We start from the raw sequence: 20,961 nt of genomic DNA on the forward strand, positions 1-20,961 counted from the left end.
TAGCAGTCAGTCTCTCTTCTTCAACTCTGGCTCACCTGGTTCTTGGGGTAAATATTTTAAAACACTCTCCTTCTCGGAAGGGTATTTAAAATGACAGATGTCAGACACTGATATGGATACTTATGGTGAAGAAAATTTCCAGTTAGTATTTTAAAATTACTTGCATTGCATTTTAAAACGGTAGAGGCTGGAAAGTTTGCTGATTGGGTTGTAAAGAAGTAGGAAGTTTGTTTTGCTTGCCATGGTTTTTCTGAATCACCTCTTTGGTTTAGGTTGACAGTTTAGTGTTATTACAGTGACTCACTCTTTTGTATCGCAAACTCCTTTAGCTTCACAATAAACTGTCAAGGAAATTGGTAATGTTATAGTTGGCATCTGTCTGTCTCAAGATACAACTGAGTGCGTCTCTGGGGGTGAAGTCAAACTGCTGCGTTAGCTGCAACAAAGTGACCTCTCCGGGGTGCAAGCCTGGGCTGTGTGTATGGAAGTCCTAGGCTGTCAGATGACAATACCCCCAGCCTCACTGATGTGGTCGAAAGCAAAGCAGAGCAATATGTTTGGTACCAGCCCGGAAGAAGGTGTACAAGGCACCATCCAACTGTCTTAGGGAGTCCACTCCAGATTTGTGTAGGGTTTACTCCAGGGGTCAGCAAACTTTTTCAGCAGGGGGCCAGTCCACTGTCCCTCAGATCTTGTGGGGGCCCGGACTGTATTTTGAAAAAAAAAATAATGAACAAATTCCTATCCCCCACAAATAACCCAGAGATGCCTTTTAAATAAAAGCACACATTGTACTCATGTAAAAACACACTGATTCCCGGACTATCCGCGGGCCGGATTTAGAAGGCGATTGGGCTGGATGTGGCCCCCAGGCCTTAGTTTGCCTACCCATGGTTTATCCCTTAGGTTTTCTTCTCCTGAAGATATCCCACAAGGCAGCATAGATTTAGGATCAGAGATTTCTTTTTCTTAGATGGAAAAGGTTGAGCCTCATCTGCCCCTTACTTCCCTCTACAGCAGGCTTCCTCAACCTCGGCCCTCCAGATGTTTTGAGACTACAATTCCCATCATCCCTGACTTCTCCTCCTGCTAACTAGGGAGTTTTAAACCAAAAACATCTGGAGGGCCGAGGTTGAGGAAGCCTGCTCTACAGCATGTGAAGAAACAGCCTTCTTGACTGTTCGACCCAGTATTGGTCTTGTCCGCTACATCCGACAGGGTCTATCTTTGCATACAGGGCATGTCCCTAACTCACTGAGGGTTTGAGACCCATTGGCTACCCTCACCTGGTTTAACCAGCTAGTTGAAGCCGATCCCAGGGTATGGCCACTGTCGCATGCTGACAACATCTAGGATCCACAGGTGAGAGCTGAGTGCAGGATGAATAATATAGCAAAAATGGCAAATAACTTGCAACTGCGTCTTATGTCTCCCTTTAAGGCAAAGTGATGTGGCTGAGTGAAGAAAACTTCACTAACTGCATTTCTGCACAGCAGTGAAATGCTTCATCTTGCCCTGTTCATCTTTTGCAGTGAGTTCAGCAAAAGTGAGGGAGCAGAGTTTCAGCAATCCATAATATGCTCCAAGGTGGCAAAGCACAAAATAAATGTATGCTTCTGAGGCCCTGCAGATTTATTCTGATGGCCAGATGCTGTGCGTTTTAATTTGAAAGTAAATCCCACTAAAATAAACAAGGCTTAATCTGAAGTAATTGTACATAGGTTTGCACTATGCAGCCCAATGCTGTGCAGGCTACTTCGTAATGAATTGGTTCAAGGTTCAACATAAATGTACACAGAACTGCAGCCGTAGTATATTTTTTATAAACTGCACTTCAAAAGCAATTTCACAAAGTCCTCAAAGTGCTTCACGTATAACATCTCAGTAATTCTTATAACAGCATTTGCTTGTTATCTCCAAGTTGTAATGGGTAGCAAAAGGATAAGGCTGATGCCACCAAAGGGTTTGCAAAGGAATTCTGATCGATAGCTGCCATTCTGCGGCCTACTTCAATAAGATTCCTTTTGCCTGTCTGTGAAAGTGAACCTTTAAGTTATGGTGAAGAAATTAAGCTGTTTCCCTACCACCTGATGCATAAATATGGCATCTCAACCTCTGGACGCCTTTCTGTTTTTCCAGAGTTCTATGGCTCTCATGAGACAGGAAAAAATTCTACAATTGCATCTAACATCGCTCCTTCTCTTCCTGGTTCTTTCATTTTTCCTGTAGCAAAGCTCTTAGGATTCCACCTCACAATTCAAAATTGGGTGACTCTCCATCTCTAGTCTTATCTCTGCTACAGTAACTAAGCATATAGACCAGGCAACACATTGGGGTAGCCTGTGTACGCATTAGTTCTATAGTGGCATATCAAGTTGTAGCGCCATTTTGTTGCTTCCGAATCATTTTGTTTTGTCACGTTACTACCTTTAAACTTTTTTTATATGAATAAATACACACTTACAACAACAGTGTGGTTATTGTTGGCTCCGTGGACCAGGCACACTAATATCGGGTTCTTATTGGTCTTTGCCAAATCTCTTGTAATAAGCACCACGTTCAAAGCCAATGCTGTTCTGTGTGTGCACAGTTGTCACCAGTAAAGTTCCCAGCAGTAATATTGCTAATTCCCCCAAATTAGCTTTTCTGTGATTACCTATTTAAGACCTTGGAAACAACTGGATCCAGGTTGCTGACAGAAAGAAGCTTTTAACTGAATGGAAAACAAAAAAACAGCTGCTTGCATCATATTCTAGTGTACAGTACACCACAAAATCTAGTCTCTCTACCCCACTTTTGATAACCAATTTCACAACCCATTCTCTTAATCACTAGATTACATTGTAGTGTACTAGTTCTCTTTGAAAAGTCACACATTAGTTTGGCTGTCATTTATGAAGCAATTAATAGAAACCGTTATAGGGAAAGATCAGAGCAAACTTTGTGTCTCTTCAAGCACCTGTCTTTGTCTCCTAGGGTTCCTGAAAGTGACCATTTACAGACCAGTTGTTTTGAAAGTAGTCTACAAAGAAATAACACTCTTGACACATTTTTTAAAAAATGAATAAAGTTTCCACTGATTGTGTTCACAGTAAGCATACACTTTTGCCCTTTTGTCTTTTTAATACTCTGTAGCCTTACTCACAGAAATAACAGGCTGTCAGCACATTATTGGCTCAGCCTGGGATAGTTTGAACATTGGTAAAGCCTATTGCAGAATTAATTTGAGTTTTGTTTGAGCTAGCAGATAGATTACAGCATGGTTTATGCATGTCAGATTCTTTTTATTTTACCATGGACAAATTATGCCTAAAAATGCTTCATTGAAATAAATTTTGGGGAAGAGATGTGACATAGGCCACTACAATTTTGGATACATCAGTTTGGCAACTCTCTTGGGCTATATATACAAAAATGTCTGAAATGCACAAGCATGGAAACAAGCATAAGAAAATAAGCTAACCATTTTTAGAACTAGTGCTCACCAATTGCATGAGATGCTGTAGAACCAGAAATGCAGGAAGAATAAGAAATGAAACATTTTTGTAAACTACAGCCTATTTATTGCCTATGCAGTCAAGTGCTATACTGCTACCAACGATGCAGAATTCTGGAGAGGAGAACTTACAACAGGAGCAAAACTTTAAGTTTAACAGAATGCAATGAAGAAATTATTTTAGCTCCTTACTGATATAAAAGGACCCAGAACCCTAATAAATAGTTAATTGGAAAACTTGCAAGTGACAAAACAAAACAGCAATAATGAAAGGAATAATTTCTACATATGTATTACATCAAAGGAATGAATCGGTTTAGTCACTGATCATTCTTTATTCTTGCTTCTATTCGTCTCCTCTTCCACTGCTTTTTATTTCTTTAATTATCCAGATTGTAAGCCCTTTGGGCCAGGGAGTTACCCTCTAATTCTTTGTAAAGCCAACACACTGCCCTCCAGATGTTGTTGGACTATAACTGCTCATCATCCCTAATTACAAGCCATGCTGGCTGAGGCTGATGGGGGTTGGAGTCCAAAACCATTGGAGGGCACCATGTTGGCTACCATTGCTGTGCACATGGATGACAGTATGTAACTACATGGGTTTTTTTACTTCTTAAAGCAGAATCTGTCATCAGAATCATGATACCAAATTACATTGGGCCATTTTGGCTAGTTAATCAGACCGTACATTAGCAAGCACAATTTTTCAATGAAAACTTCTGCCTTCTGCTTTATATACCGTATTTTTCGCTCTATAAGACGCAGCAGACCACAAGACGCACCTAGTTTTTGGAGCAGGAAAACAAGAAAAAAAATATTCTGAATCTCAGAAGCCAGAACAGCAAGAGGGATCGCTGCGCAGTGAAAGCAGCAATCCCTCTTGCTCTTCTGGCTTCTGGGATAGCTGCGCAGCCTGCATTCTCTGCATAAGACGCACACACATTTACCCTTACTTTTTAGGAGGGAAAAAGTGAGTCTTATAGAGCAAAAAATACGGTATTTCCTTGGTTAAACATGTTTACTTTATTTACTTGAATCTACATGAACTTCCAAACAATAGATTGAGTAACAGTGTGTCCTGAGTCTCTACTACGGTGGTACCTTGGGTTAAGAACTTAATTCATTCCAGAGCTCCGTTCTTAACCTGAAACGGTTCTTAACCTGGGGTACCACTTTAGCTAATGGGGCCTTCCGCTGCCACCGCACAGCCGTGTGATTTTTGTTCTCATCCTGAAGCAAAGTTCTTAACCCGAGGTACTATTTTTGGGTTCGCCTGTAACCTGAAGCGTCTGTAACCTGAAGCGTCTGTAACCCGAGGTACCACTGTACTGTGTTTATATGGGAACAGGTTCAGTATTGCTGCACCCATTTTCTTCACCCACTCAGTTTCCAAACACATGCTCTCATCTGATGTCTTACTGTTCAACCCAACCTTTCACCTACTTGGATTGCACAGACAATTAATAGGCAGACATCTCTGCTGAATTCTTGAAAAATATTAAACTGTTCCTCTGCCAGCAAGTTAGCCTTGTGTAATCCCTTGTCTCTTGGTATCTCCACTGAAGTTAATACTTTGCTTTATCCAAGATTATTTACCCAGATGTCATTTTTCAGCTAGCATGCTGTTCTAAAGGGAGAAGTAACCAGCATAAGGCTAAATAAATCCCAAAGAAACAGATTTCATTTTGAACTGCAGTAGTCCAAACGACCCCACTATAAAAGACTTGGATTTGCACACACAGGGGTGTTCCAATCCCAAGAATTAGCTTCTTACTCTGCCACAGAACCTTTTGAAAACCAGAGTTTCTGGAGTCTTTTCCCCCTTGCAATGTGGTTGCGGGGGCTGCTTTGGGGGACTTGATATTTAAAAGTCTCACTATTCACAAAGCCGACTATATTGCCTTATGCATGGGGGTCAGGGAGAGAGAAGGGTTATATGTGTCTCTGTGGGTGGATGTGAAATGCCCTGTTCAGCAACAGTAGACTGTCTGAGGTTCTTCATGCACTGCCCACATGCTTCCAGGCTCCCCCCCCCCACTCCAACAGTAGGGCTAGGGACCCGTTTTCATCATGTGTTTTGTTCCCTTCATTGACTTGGAGAAGAGTGAATGTGACTTGCACTTTCATCCTAAGAACCTCTACTTGAAAGCGCCCTTTAATTATCTGTGTAAAGGTAAAGTGACCCCTGACCGTTAGGTCCAGTCATGGCCGACTCTGGGGTTGCGGCGCTCATCTCGCTTTATTGGCCGAGGGAGCCGGCGTACAGCTTCCGGGTCATGTGGCCAGCATGACCAAGCCGCTTCTGGCGAACCACAGCAGTGCACGGAAACGCCCTTTACCTTCCCGCCGGAGCGGTACCTATTGATCTACTTGCGCTTTGACATGCTTTCGAACTGCTAGGTTGGCAGGAGCAGGGACTGAGCAGCGGGAGCTCACCCTGTGGTGGGGTTTCGAACTGCCGACCTTCTGATCAGAAAGGCCTAGACTCTGGTTTAGACCACAGCGCCACTCACGTCCCAATTCTCTGTGTAATTCACTTTAAAGCAAAGCTATGCTTAAGAATTGCGGCCCAAGGTGTATTGTGTTCTGATTCTCCCAACAGGTTGCCTGTTGGTACTTATGTGATCTCAAACCATCTTCTCAATAGAGTGATTTTCCCACCCACACCCCGACGCTTGCTGGAAGAAATTGATCCGAATGACAATTTCATCATCTCTTTTAATTTTAAGGCATCACAGGTGGAATCCCTTAACCTCCTGTGGTGCATTGAGATTGCACCAGTGAATAAACCCTTCCCACTTAGGGCAAATTGCTTCGTCTTGGGTCACGCAGTATATTTTTGCCTTTTGTCACATACAGCCATAGCCACACCCACACCCACACCCACACCCATACCCACATGCTTTGCTATGTGGCCATCCTGTATTCCCTATCTTGCTGCCCTCAGGTACACTATCAGATGCTGTCCTGTTGCCAGTGTCAAAGTAAGATTCAGCTGCCTGTCTGGTTGGCTTCTGATCATTGAAGGGATGGGGCTCCGGTTACCTTTTTCTCTACTTCAGACAGCAAGTTCATGCCATCCCTGATCCAAAGTGTTTGGAATGACACAGACACACATTGGCCATGATTATTTGCTGGCACAAATTAAGAGAAGCTACAAATTGTGGAATGAGTCCCCCCTCCCCCAAATCATTGTATGTTTTTACCCAGGCTTTTGGTTGAGTAGGGGTTATCCCTCCTGCTGAATTGATGTTCTGTGCCAGTTTGTTAATTTCATAGTTTTTATTTTATGTTGTTACAACAATTTTAGCTTATTTTAGTTTTTTAGCTGCTTTAATTTTGTGTGGTTTTTTTTGTAATCTTCCCTGAGACCATTGGTGAAGGGCAGGTTGTGAGTACAAATAATAAATAAATGAAAGGCATCTGATTCTATTAAAGCAAATATTGCCTGAATATCATGTCTTTTGCAGCAGTAAGAAAAAATAATGTTCTAACTACATTTCTCTCTTTCTCTCCCTTAACTGTAGAAAGGCAAATGCAAAATGAAGTGAACATTCCTTTTACATGCCACATGTCAATATCTGTACCAGGCGATTTGAAGCTGTTGTGCATCGACCTGCAAAACTGGTTTCTACTGATCTTTAGACAGGATGAGCGAGTCAAAGAAGGACTTCCTGTTAAGCAAAAATAGTGACAACTGTCCTGTTTAAACGTGATTTTTAAGACTGCAGGCGTTTGGACGAAATGAAAGAAATCGCACTCTGGTCATGCGAGGAAGTGGTCGATTGGTTGTCAGATGTTGTGCCAGAATACTGTGAGCCATTGAAGAATTTCACTGGGCAGGACTTGGTGAACCTAACGAAGGAGGATTTCAAGAAGCCCCCTTTGTCGCGTGTGTCTTCGGACAATGGCCAACGTCTGCTGGACATGATAGAGACTTTGAAAATGGAGCACCATATTGAGGTACACAAGAACGGGCATGCCAACGGCCACTTGGTCATCAGTACGGAGGCCCCCAGCAATGAAAATGGTTTCAGCAGCAAAAGCAAACCAAACGGGATGCCAAACGGGTACAGGAAGGATATGATACAAATCCACATGCCAGAGCCGGAACGTTCTCAGTATCCCATGGAATGGGGGAAGACGTTTTTGGCTTTCTTTTATGCACTTTGCTGTCTAGTCCTTACAACAGTGACAATCTCAGTTGTCCATGAACGAGTGCCTCCCAAGGAGGTGGATCCGCCCCTACCAGACGCTTTTTTTGATCACTTTAGTCGAGTTCAATGGGCCTTTTCTATCTGTGAAATTAATGGTTTGATCCTTGTAGGACTCTGGGCAGTTCAGTGGCTGCTCTTAAAATACAAGTAAGTACATGCATATTTTGATAATATTTTATTCAGTCCCATATACTAATATTATTTTATTTTTTATAGTTTGCTGATTTATTTTTTTCAAGTTAACTCTGCTTCTTTAATAATGAGCCTGGCTTGTAAAATGTGGTGGAGAGACATGTTAAATACAGTCAGAGGCAAGAACAGTAATTTTATGAAATCTGTATGTTAAACAGATATATAAGGATTTTTTTATACTAAGATGTTAACCTGGCTTGTAAGTAATTATTTAGAAAGAAGTTTCACACCAGCCCCAATACTGCTCACTTGCATTGGTAATTTACCCCTCCTTCTCCTTACAGGATGACAACGCTTCTCCATACTAGTTTTGTTGCTCTCTTCTAGTATCAAAGGACCATTTTATTCATTTTGTTTGTTTCCTTCCTTCCATGCAATTCAAGGCAGTTTGCATGGGAGTCCCTGGCAGTGTCCCATCCAGTTAATACATGGACCTGCTTAGCTTCAACCAGGCTGCTGCATGGTGTGCCTTCAGAGCCATGTCCATAGGAGGGGAAAGCACTTGGGCTGCTCATGCAGCTAGATCATTGGTGCCTGATCTGCTGAAGCCCTTAAAGCAGACATGGCACATCTATGACCCCTGGGCCAGATCAGGCCCATGAAAGTGCCTATAGCGACCAGCCCTTTCCTCTGCCAAAATTGGGCACCTCACCTTACTTTGGAAAAGTGCCTCCTCTCTCTCTCTGGCATAGCACCATTAAAAAGAAAGCTGTAGAGGTTTAGGTAATGAGGGAGGGAGTTTTCCTTCCAGGGATGGTGGCGGCGGCGGCGTCAGAATGTGTGGGGTATGTGTATGTCAGCACATGTGCATGTATGAGTGTGCATTGGCCCCTTTAGCAATTCATGTTGCTGGCATGCCTCTGTCAGAGGGTTGGCCAACTCTCAGTGCTGCCACCTGGCTGAAAAAGATGGTCACTCTTGCTTTTAAAGGGCGTGAGGAAGAGGGCCCTTTATAGTAGTATTGCAGCATGGTTCCCCTCTAGAATGCTGCTTGCCACAAATGCAATCTCAAGCCTCATTTTTTGTTCGTTTCTTTAGTTTTAAAATGTGTTGGTGTTTTATGAGGGAAAGATTCCATTGTATTTCAAAAATAGCATGTGCACAAAGAACAGTATGTAGATAGCTCCGTGCATCTAATAAAGCTTTTTGCATAGCAGCGCCTGCCTCATGGCATGGCATTTTTAAAACTGGGGAGGCAGGAGGGGGATTTGCAAAAGCAGTATGAGATATGGCCTCGGTTATGAAGTGTATGTTTGCACTTAAGAGAAAATAGCCTAAAGTCCCATGCCGTTTTGGATTCTGTTTATTGTTATCTACATTACATCTCAAACACATTTGTGTGTGTACATTATACACAATATAGTGTGTGTGTGTGTGTGTGTGTGCGCACACACACACACACACACACACACACACATGCGTGCTTGTGCTTGCGCATGCACACACATATATTCATTCCGTGAGTATATCCTCTGTTCTCAGGTCATTATCTTCACTTCCTAAGAGATAAGAATAAAAATTCTCCACAGGCTATAATGCACTGATAGTTTGGAATGTTATGAGAATTGTTTATAACCACACTTTGCTACCAGTACAGCTGAAATTCTGCCTTATAAGGCTATAAAGAAAACTTCAAAATGTGTTTCATAATATTTTTTTCTAATATATAAAGTACTTACTAGTTCCAAATGTTAAAAGAATAGCAATAAATGGCATTTAATGTCTTGTGATATTTATTTATGTTCCAAGCTAGCTTAGCGTAGATATCAAAAAGGCCTAGAATGAAGCTATACTTCCTAACTGGCTGGCTGCACTTAAAATTGGCCTGTACAGAACAAGTGAGGTGCCCATAAACATTGCAAGATACATTTATTTTCTCTCTTGAATGCCTTTTATTGCCTTATGTGAAAGAAAGTTGTCTCTGTAAACAGGGAGGGGGGTTGTTGAGGAAATAGGCGAGCCTATCTTCAGGTCTTCCCGATTTTCTCCTCTCAGCCTCTTTCTTCCATAGAAACAAATGGTTCACATTGATATATTGGAGAAACAGAAGCTTCTGCACAATGTTCATGGAAGCCTGTTGCCTTCCTCTGCAGGAGCATTGTCATACTGGACCTCCAGTGCACTTCACCTTTCTGTAAAGGAATAAATGACAACCTCTCATTTACAGGGGCATGGGGAGAATAAAGGCATTTATTTAAGGACCCAATTGGAGTCTAGGCTGTATTTTGCCCCTTGAGATCTCAGTATCTGGAATGAGAGGCGGGTTCTGCCCAGTGGCGTGCGGTCATTGGACTAGGGAGACTAGGCTAGTCCCCTAAATGTTCCCCTGGCGTCCCCTTCCCAAAGCTTGGGAAGCTTCTACCCAGCTTAAGGAGGGAGGCATGATGCTCCAGAGGGTCCAAAAGCCTGCCCACGACCTTCCCAAAGCTCACCCAGCTTTGAGAAGGAAGCAGGAGGGCTCCAGCATCCTGCCAGAGGGAAGCACGATGCTCATGTGCGTGACGTCATCTGCCTTGCAAGCTGGCGCCTCTGGCCCTGACTGTTCCCCTATGCAAAAATTCACCACATGCCACTGGTTCTGCCCCTCAGCTGGATCCCAGATTACAGCCTGTGCTTTGTTCAGTAGCCTGCTGATATCTGGATGATTCTGCCCACAGTTCTGTTCTTGGTCAGGTTAGGAAGGAATGTTTGGAACTGATTACCCTGCTGCCTTTGCTATCTTGATTTTTCTGGTCTATTCTGCTAAGTGAGAATAATAGCTTCCATTTGTTTTTAAATGAATGTTTCATTTACCAAAATGAATATGAATTATTTATTGTCCTAGAGTACATAAATTGCATCTAGAGCACCATGCTCATTTTGCCTTGAAAACACAATCCTGAAAAACTTCGTGATGCATAATTTCCTCCCTTTTTCCTCCAGGTCCATTATTAGCAGGCGATATTTTTGTATAGTTGGCACACTGTACCTGTATCGGTGTATTACGATGTATGTTACTACCCTCCCGGTACCTGGCATGCATTTCAACTGTTCTCCAAAGGTAACTTTCCCCCCCTTTGTGTTATTGTTGTCTAAAATCTTACTCTTTATTTTCCCAAAGATTTGGAAAACTTTAGTCAGAGTGAGCTGTGAATCGCTCGCCAAGGAGAATTGGCAACAGTTCTTTCACGGCTGATCAGTATTGCTTGTTGCTCAGCCGTAGTGTTTGATAATAAACAGGTTCTATCAGAATTTAGCTTAGTACAGTGGTACCTCAGGTTAAGTACTTAATTCGTTCCGGAGGTCCATTCTTAACCTGAAACTGTTCTTGACCTGAAGCACCACTTTAGCTAATAGGGCCTCCTACTGCTGCCACGCCGCCTGAGCACAATTTCTGTTCTCATCCTGAAGCAAAGTTCTTAACCCGAGGTACTATTTCTGGGTTAGCGGAGTCTGTAACCTGAAGCGTATGTAACCCGAGGTACCACTGTACCACCTTCCTTGGATCACCTGAAACAAACTGTGTTCAGTTTGAGAGCAGTCATATGATTGTCATTCTGAAGGCAGTCCGCATTCCCACCAGCCCTCTTGAAAGGTGATCAGCACCGTCGGAGCTTGAGCACAACTACCGGTGACTTCCTCTCTACAAAGGATAGAGCTGTATACATTCCCAGAATGTAGGGAGTCCCCTATTGCCACATTCTGAACATGGTTTTCAGACATTACTAGGACTAACCTGTGCTTATACCATCAGCGTCTGCTGGAGACACATGTAGCAGGTTGCTGAAATTTCCAGGAAGCTCAGTGGTGTTGATTTCCCTCTGCTGGTATAGAGATGCAACTCATACTATGGTTTACTATATCTCTGCCTCGTGCTTAGGCCAGAACCTGGACAAGAACTATAGAACCGCCACTTCTACAGGTGCTGACAAACTTTCAGGGAATCATCACTTTCAGTGCAGTGGCACCTACAGTACACTTTGGAACTCCTGCCCATTGATATTAGGCAGGTGCTTTTGCTGTACTGTTTTCAGCAACCACTAGAAAGGGTTGTTTTTGTTTGTTTTTGAGGGAGCCTGCCTAGTGTTGAAACATGTAGTTTGATTTACAGTGCCTATATTAAAAACTCTTTGATTTTATTTTGAAAACCTTTAGGCTAACTTTGTGTTGGAACACCTGAGTTTTATTAGTAAATTTTGTAACTCACTTAGGTTTTGATGATTAAACAGTATATAAATCCTGCTAAATAAATAAATAAAAATCCTTGAAAAGCCAGGGTAGTTGGGCTGAGTTGCAACCATCAAGTCACTATCCCTGAAATGAAAATGCGAAAGACTGGTTCATAATTTATGGGATTGTTTGTGACTACCATCTTCAGTGGCAATTGTTACTTTTATACCATGCAGTAGAGCACTGGGGATGCTTAGTGATTTTCACCAAGCAGGACAGATGAGGTCCGTTGGTTGTACAAGGAAGCATGACAGGAGGTTGTTGTCGCTATCTCTGGCATCAACCTTGTTCTACCATTGGCATTTCAGATTATATCCATGCAAGCATTGCTATCTGCACAATATCCCACAAATATGCCATAACTCTGTCACTGGAAGAGGAGTAGCCTCAACAATCCTCTATAAATCTTCATTGCATGATAGAGGGCAGACACAATAACGGGAAAGAGTTATATTCTTCACTGCGTAATGTTTTCTCAAGCACTGTGCATGCCATTTGCAGCAAGGTTTTTGTGAATCTCTTGTCCGTTGTTTGCCTTGCCATTGCAAAGCTCTCTGTTTCTAAACAAACCTAAGGAGAAGTGGCCCTACAGATGATGCTGAACTACAGATCCCATAAGCCTTGACAATTGGCTATGCTAGCTAGAGCAGATGAGGCTCCCACAACAGCTGGATGGCTGCAAGTTTGTCACCCCTGGGATAGAGAAAGAGGAGCTCCTAAATATACCATGTCAAGGGGTTAGCATACTATTCCAGTGGACCTGTAGGTCTTTATTGGATGCCAAAATAGTCATTGGTGTCGATGTACAAATCCTGCAGACCAAGCCTTGTATATACTTGTATATTCAAAGGTGAACCTTATTATTTTGTAGAACTAATGTTGGGGTGAGAGGAATCCAAGATGATGGCGAGCAGCTTGTGAGAGGCAGCTGGAGCTTCCTGTTTATCTGTTTTGACCCGATTCATGCAGAGTTAGTGCCTGCAGGGCTCCACTGGATATTGCAGTTTGACAAGTTTAATTACTATTTGGCTGAAATAATATGAAGCCATGGTACTTATAAGGAACATCTCACACATGGTTGCTATTGGTTTATTGTCTATGTTCCAGCACTTGTATATTATAGAAGGCAAGTGCTAGATACAAGATTGAACAGCTGTTCTTCTAGGAGGAGCTCTACACCTCTCCTTTTCATTCCACAGTGTGCTGCCAGGGTTTACAAACCATTCTCAATTATGCCTTTATAGCCACTGAGGGAATACAGACAAGTTACCCATTTACATGGCTTGAGCGGGAACACTTTTTCTACACAGTAATGGGCATCATTTAACATTGTGAGCCATGCACACCCGGTTGGGGGCAGGGACATGATTTTAAATGGGAGCACTTATAAACATTTCGCTATTCCTTGCTAGTTTTATTTTATTGTATCTGAATGGCCATTTATCTGCTGTTAAGATATGCTCCCAGGCATGGTCATTGGAGGTGAGCTGCTTACAGCCTGCAGGCACCTGTTAATTATCTTTAGCTCCTTTTGTTGCAGAGGGAGCTCTCAGAGAGAGAGAAAAATGTAATAGCAGTGAGAGTAATGATCTCAGAAGCCAATGTGAATCCCAGATGTTTTATGAATTCCAATATCATGATTTTTCAGGCGAGATTTATAATGTTTACTAGGCATGTGTTTAACATGTGAGACCATTGGCAATTAAAAGTGCACAACACTGGCTGGATCTTGCCTTATGTACATAGTAACCACGGAGGATAACATGCATATCACCATTTCTTATCAGCCAACAAGCTTCTTTAAAGAAGATGACAATTGATTTCTCTTTGGCCAAATTATGACCTAGCAAATGATAGTTCTGGGCAAGTTATTTGCTTTTTTTGACTTTGGGTTGTATCGAACAAAGTCATACTACTAGCTCCTGTGCAGTGGGAGTTCTTCTCTCTAAATGCCTCCCAAATGTGTTCAGGGGGTTCCTCAACCCTCTGGAGCTGATTTGGAGGGAGGGGCAGGGAAGGTACGAGCAAAGGAGAAGAAATCCAATTATGCAAGCAGAAGTCCTAGTGCTAATGGGATGGCTTTGTTCGATACAACCCTATATTTTTAATTACTCATGCATTTGCAGTTGAAATAATTAAAGTGATATTATTTCAATTCTTAAGCCTTTCCCTTGCTGAAAAATTCACGAATGCAAAGACATGGTTGTTGGCTTCTTAGGATCGTGTGTGTGTGTGTGTGTGTGTGTGTGTGTGTGTGTGTGTGTTTAAAAAAGATATTTTTATTGAATGCTATGATGCATTAAGTCGTATAGAGTCTTAATGCCTAATAAGATATATTTTTTAAAAAATGCCAGGTTCTGAATGTAAATTAAGCTTTCTTTTATAAGATTATTCTAAATGGTATCGATCTTAATATGAAATGTGCTGATGTTTCCTCCCCCCTCTCCTTCCATCAGCTCTTTGGAGACTGGGAATCGCACATGAGGAGGATAATGAAGATGCTTGCTGGAGGCGGGCTGTCCATCACAGGATCACACGATCTGTGTGGTGACTACTTGTTCAGCGGTCACACAGTTATGCTAACACTTACATACTTATTTATCAAAGAGTGTAAGTTTGACTTTTTCAGTTTTGGACTAAAAAATGTATGTTAGTTAATATGAGAACACACTGTAAAATACTGCCTTGCTGTTAGCGCTTTGTACCTTGATAATTTTGCTAAAAAGCATGTCAGTGGAAATAAATATGAAAGTAAATATGAAAGTTTCCAACAATGAAAGTAAACACAGAAACTCTTAACAAAGAACGCTAGCCTTCCTTTGAGCATGTTTTTAGAGGAACATACAATGGGAATAAAACGTAATTTAGCCCTTCTATCCAAACTCATTGCACAGCATTCTCATCCTTCTCTTATTATGACAACTTACAGTGTAAAACAAACTGGGGGGAAAGGAAAGGCACATCTCATCTTAATAATATTTGTTTGCTGGGATTGGAGTGTAGTTTATGTTAATGTATTTTCCAAGGAAAATAGTTGCTGAATAAAAGTTTTACCTGACATCACATCTGAATGCTAATACAATTGTGCTGGTCTGGTGTGGCTGGCTCAGTCATTTCTGATCTGCAGCCAAGATTAATGGGAAACCCAATTCAACTCTAAAGCAACTGAGATTGGAAGAAGATTAGCCTAAGTCTTTGGTTCCCTTTGTCATGATTAATTCTCTGCTACCTAATTTCAGTATTAACCGTTTATAAATCAGTTGCAGAGTTGAAGCATCAATAAATACCCATACACTTGTAATTCTTGGAGAATCATGATCCTCCCATTCATTTTGGTTCTTTCAATTTTGTTTTTGTATGCTTTATGGCTGATAACTGCTTATTAAAAGTGGAAACTAGTACAGTATACAGGCAACTCCCCATTTATGTTCTGAGGCACTGGGCGTATAGGTGAAATTGCATATATTTGAAACACCATTGATAAAGCCTGCAAACACCCCATTCCTCCACCCCACCCCATTCCGCCAAGGTGCTCAAGAAGCTGGTGGCAGTCCAGCTTCAGGCATGCTTGGAGGAAGCTGGTTATTTGATTCCATTCCAGTCTGGCTTCAGACCACTTTGCTAGCCGTGCTTGATAACAATTATTGAGGGAGAGATGGAGGGAGTGCAGTGGTCTGTGGTTCCCTTCAGATCTCATATGACCCCTGTTTAAAACAGCTGCACAGGTTGCCAGTAAGTTTCAATGTGTTCATGTTAATGTTTAAAGCCCTAAATGACTTAGACCCCAAATACCTGGGAAAAAGTCAACTCATTCCCTACAGACTGTCTTAGATAGTAAGATCATTGGAGGGAGCACCCTTCCACAGCCTTCAGAAGCTTGGAGGGTGATGGTCCAGGGAGAGGCATTATCTGTGGCAGACCCTAGGCTGTGAAACTCCCTTCTAACAGAAGTGTGTCTGGCAATTTTAAATTGCTTTAAACTGCTTTTAATACTGTGTTTAATTGTGGTAACCCACCCTGGGGCTTGGGGGTGAAGAAGGGCAGGTAATAAATTGCAGTGACAATGATAGCAATAGTAAGTTAACAAGAAATGCTTGCTTAAATTGAGCTCTCATTTGAATGGCTGCACTGTTCCCTCAGGGAGGCAATGGCAGCTAGAGTTCTGAGGCCACAGATATCTATGATATTGTTACTATCCTCTTTCCATTCCACAGAATGCTGGGGGTTATCCCATTTGAAGATGTTCAGCTTATGATACTGTGTTTAATTCTTCACCCTGTGATGGAGAATGTGCTATGTGCATCGCATTAATGCTTTCCACCTTTCCTTGCCTTCAGATTCACCTCGGCGACTCTGGTGGTATCATTGGGTTTGTTGGACTCTCAGCTTAGTGGGGATGTTCTGTATCCTCTTGGCTCACGACCACTACACTGTGGATGTGGTGGTGGCTTACTACATCACTACAAGACTTTTCTGGTGGTATCACACAATGGCCAACCAACAAGTGAGTCTCTCTTCCCCCAACAGCTTAAGCTGACCTATTCCAATATATTTGTTATTGCACTGGATCTGATTTTTTATCCAGACCCTCTAGGAAAGCAAAAATTATATATGTGTGCATTCACACTTTCTGTCATGAGGAGGGGACTTGGGTGGGCGAGTGAGAAGCAACAAGCTCAAACAAGTTTGGCTACTCATATCTGCCTTTCAGGCTTGTCCTGAATATGTTACGTACTTCCTGCTCGGTGCTTTCCTACTTGTGAAACAGTCAGGGACAGGGGTGGTTTTTTTGTGTTCTAAAATGTGAAACCATTATTACTAGATACTATGCAAAAACATTGATTGCTTCTCGAGATATAACAAGATATGATAAGGAAAAAGAGTTCCTGAAGCAAAGCACATTTGAATCATAGTTTGCATGTGCCACTTCTGTTGTACTCTTTTTCTTTTCTGTTGGTGTGATGGGGTACATAGCAAGCTCTCCCCTGTGTTTCTTCTGTCCCCCAGCCCCAAAAAGTAGTAGTCATAATGGGACCCTAATAATGTGCTTCAGGCATGAAATATATTGGAAGAGTAAATAAACTGGCGCCTGCTGGTTTTCCTTTATTGAGGCTTCATTTGTAAACACTGTTGTTTTGCAGGTGCTAAAAGAAGCTTCCCAGACAAACCTCCTTGCACGAGTGTGGTGGTATAGACCCTTCCAGTACTTTGAAAAGAATGTTCCGGGCATTGTCCCACGCTCTTACCACTGGCCATTTTCCTGGCAAGCTCTCCGACTGGGTAGACAGCCTAAGTACAGCAGATTGGTGAATGACACATAACAGCTACAAAAAAGAAGAAGAAGAGATGGCAAAAGAACTGTCCAAAAGTGCTAAGAACTCCGCAAGAAGAGATGCCATAAAAACTGAACTGCTCCCTTTCCTCTACCTTTTAACCATTACCTTGACTGTAATCTAGTCTCTTACCTGGTAAGCACTGTGATCTTTTTCTCTCTCCAAAGGATCTGCGATGGACAACAATAAGGAAACCGTAAATTATCATGCACTGTATACATTTCTTGTTAATAGATTTTGGATTTGCATTGCTCATCACCATGTTTCTTTGTATATGATGCAGCAGCGTAAACAGAAAAAGAGGCTTTTATATCATAAGTTCTGGTCTTTCCAGTCTCGTCTGGGAACAAAGCGTATTATTTTCTTGGGAAAACATAATTTTCATATCTCTTGCCCCAAAGATTGGGCTGTAAGCCATTTTCTAGCAAATGTCTATATGAAGGTTTCTAAATACCTGATTGGGATAATAATATACAGGAATCTTTCTACCTGTTTCACTGAAGCTACTAATGATAGACACAGAAAGGTTTGGTAAACTTTGATTTTGTAAATCTGCAGTGACAGTGTCAAAAAGTGCAAAAAAATTATTCTGTTGTAAAGTGATTTTTCTAAGTATTTCCTAACTTTATTTTTCAAAATGATATGCGTAAAAATAAAATCTAAAAAAGATTTTTACATGTCAGAGAAAAGAGTTAAAATAAAAAAAAGCTTCTTGGGAGAGAGATGTATCTGTTTCTAGTGCCTTTCTTGTCTTGATAGTATGGTCAGTAGGCAGTCTTTACAAGTTTTAATTTAAAATAAAGTATTCCATGAAACAAATATTATATGTATTGTATACATTACTAAATTTTGATTTTATATCTAAATTAAATTGGGAATCTGCTTGCAATGTTCAGATGACTAAATTGGAAGAAAAACCAAATAGCATAATCAAGTCTTCACATATTGTGGAGAGGTTAGAGTGAAATTTGCTTCTTAAATTATTTTATTGTCCATTCCATACATGGATTTTAACTATAGCAAGAAAACAGCTATGGATTCCTTTTTATAAGATTATTTTTCTCTCCAAATGATCAGCAAATCAAAAATCAAACTATAAACAATGTCTCATCCCTGAATGAAAATTTTGTTGAAAAACAATTGATTTCTTGAAAACAGAATTGTGCAGAAACTGCATGTAACTCTAAAATTTCAGTCCTGCCATACATATTGTGTCTGGGGGAAGTATTCTATCCTATACTTGCCAATGTGCAGAACAAAATAGTTTTTTAAGAATGAAGAAGCATATATCTATCTATCTATATAAAAATATATATATTCATTCTGTATTTTACGTGAAACAGAGTTATCTTCTGTAGGGTTTTTTTGTGTGTTCAACAAGGTGAAATTTGTATTGTAAAACAATAATGGTGAAGGAAAATAAAAAGGCTTTTAAACAAGTAGTCTCTTTTTTATAACGTTAATGCCATCTGTGTTGGCTTTTTGTGGGGCTCATTCTGTTTGGCTTGACTTTAAAACTTGGCTTTAAATGTTCAGCTTTGCTAGAAGGATTGTACAATTTTAGCTATGCTGAGTTCTGCAAACAAACAATATATGATTTTTCTCTTTACCCCTCGGAATTTTGAAACTATTTAGTTAAAATTAGTTCTTTTTGTCCACAAAGCAACCTATGCTCTGATTATAAACAATATACTTTTAGCTTCCTCTCTCTTTCTGTGTCTCTGGATAATGTAAGGGTGTAAAAAAAGGGGGGATGGTATATGGTAAAAGAAAACAAACAAACATGAATCCTGTGCCTTATTGAAAGTGGGTCCAGAATTTTAATATGTTTAAACCTGTTCTAAATGTAATGGATCTCATGCTTTCACACCTATCCGACACCTTACTGAGTGTTCCCACCTAGAATCATAGAACCATAGAATCATAGAGTTGGAATAGACCACAAGGGCCATCGAGTCCAACCCCCTGCTAAATGCATGCCCCCTGGCTCATGCATTTCTTTCGTGGCATCGTCTTCATCCGCTTTTCAAAATGCTCTTGTGCCATTTCATCTCTCCAGCTTGTTGCATCAGTTGGGACTTTTCTCCTTAACGGTGGGGATGACTGCGGCAACACCAAACACCAACTCTGTGCACTGGTTGCGGTCGGTTCTTGCTTGCAGCTTCAGATTCAAACTGCAATGAACACTAGGTGAAGCAAGTAGCCCATCAAAGTCCAGTATCCTCGTTTCCAGCCATAGGCAGCTTGGGATATATGTTAAGGAACTTGTAACAATATAGAGCCCTGTTGCCAGCACTGGATGAAATCTTATCAGTCTATGTGCTGCTGTACAGAGTTAAGCCCAAAAGACGAGCTTCTGCTGAGAGAAGCTGATGTTAAGGGGCAAGGGGTGGGTATGAATGAATACATGTACTTTAGATGCTGCTACTGCTACTATTTATATTTATATACCTCCCTTCCCAGTGTGGTTCACAGGATGAGAACATAAGATAAAAACACAGCTTAAAATTTAGCTGGCGATGGTGACTTAAGAGGGTAGGCCAAAGGTTTTACTGGCAAGGTGAAGCTTAAAGGTGGGGATCTGAATGAAGACAAAAAGGGAGCACTGTCTAGATCAGGGATAGCCAACATGGTGCCCTCTTGGTGTAATGGGCTTGTATTCAACCTAACAATAAGGAGAACATTCCTCCAATGCAAGATTTCTCCTTGTACTGTTCTCACGCACACCATGTATCCCCAGAATCTGTACTGGGGGTTCCTCCAACCCTCCAGAGCAGATTTGGTAACAGTTCAGGTCACACAGGAGGAGAGGAGAGGGAGGAAATCCCATTGCACTGGTGCAAATGTTTAATGGAATATCACCAATGGAGTGCATCTCCCATCATTCTTGCCCATTGGTGATGCTGGCTGGGGCTGATGAGAGTTGAAGTTCACTAAACATCTGGAGGGCACCACATCACCTACCCGTTCGCTAGATACTCTTGGAAGTAGGCACGAGAGGTAGCAAGGAAGAGTAGGCAGAGCCGGTGGCTGAGCTGGTTCAAACTGGAGAACTGAAGCTCATGGGGAGAGATAGAACTGGAAACAATGGTACAAAGACAGGAGTGAAGATATGGAGAAAGCTAAAGAAAGGTAAGGATGTAATTTGGGTGTTCTCTGTGATTCATTGTTTCTGCTTACCCAGGTAGCATTGGTCTCTAGAAAGACTTTTACCAGCTTTTGCTAGGCTGCCAAAGCTAGCAGGAAATGGCAATTTGCTTTTGGTTACTCCTGCACTGGTTAAATTCAGACTGGGCTACTGGCATTGCTTACCTGTCTGTGGCTGCCTTTGGAGACTGCCATTGGTTCGATATGCAGCCAGTAGGATGCTGATAGGAACAAAATAATCAGCACATTCTACCCAGTGCCTGCTTCATTTTCCCTGCCTCCCCCCCCCCCCACGGGGGGAAAAGGACAGTTTTTAAGATTTTGTTTAAAATAATTTCAATGAAAAGTATTTGATAGGGAGGTT

The 20,961-nt window shown here is 41.6% G+C and overlaps 1 protein-coding gene across 10 annotated transcripts in view; it reads left to right on the forward strand.

Moving 5' to 3' along the window:
- The window catches only part of SGMS1 (sphingomyelin synthase 1), a 70,140-nt gene extending 51,251 nt beyond the window's left edge, over positions 1-18,889 (forward strand). For all 10 annotated transcript variants that reach the window (XM_081189721.1, XM_081189727.1, XM_081189719.1 and 7 more), the window contains 5 exons: positions 7,027-7,863; positions 10,831-10,948; positions 14,574-14,727; positions 16,455-16,621; positions 17,259-18,889. In XM_081189721.1, the coding sequence (XP_081045847.1) occupies positions 7,244-7,863; positions 10,831-10,948; positions 14,574-14,727; positions 16,455-16,621; positions 17,259-17,438 (1,239 nt within the window). In that variant the 5' untranslated portion in view covers positions 7,027-7,243 and the 3' untranslated portion in view covers positions 17,439-18,889. The remainder of the gene's footprint in view (positions 1-7,026; positions 7,864-10,830; positions 10,949-14,573; positions 14,728-16,454; positions 16,622-17,258) is intronic.
- The last annotated feature ends 2,072 nt before the right edge of the window (positions 18,890-20,961 follow it).

This window comes from Podarcis bocagei (genome assembly GCF_964188305.1).
Source record: "Podarcis bocagei genome assembly, chromosome: 4".
Lineage (NCBI taxonomy): Eukaryota > Metazoa > Chordata > Lepidosauria > Squamata > Lacertidae > Podarcis > Podarcis bocagei.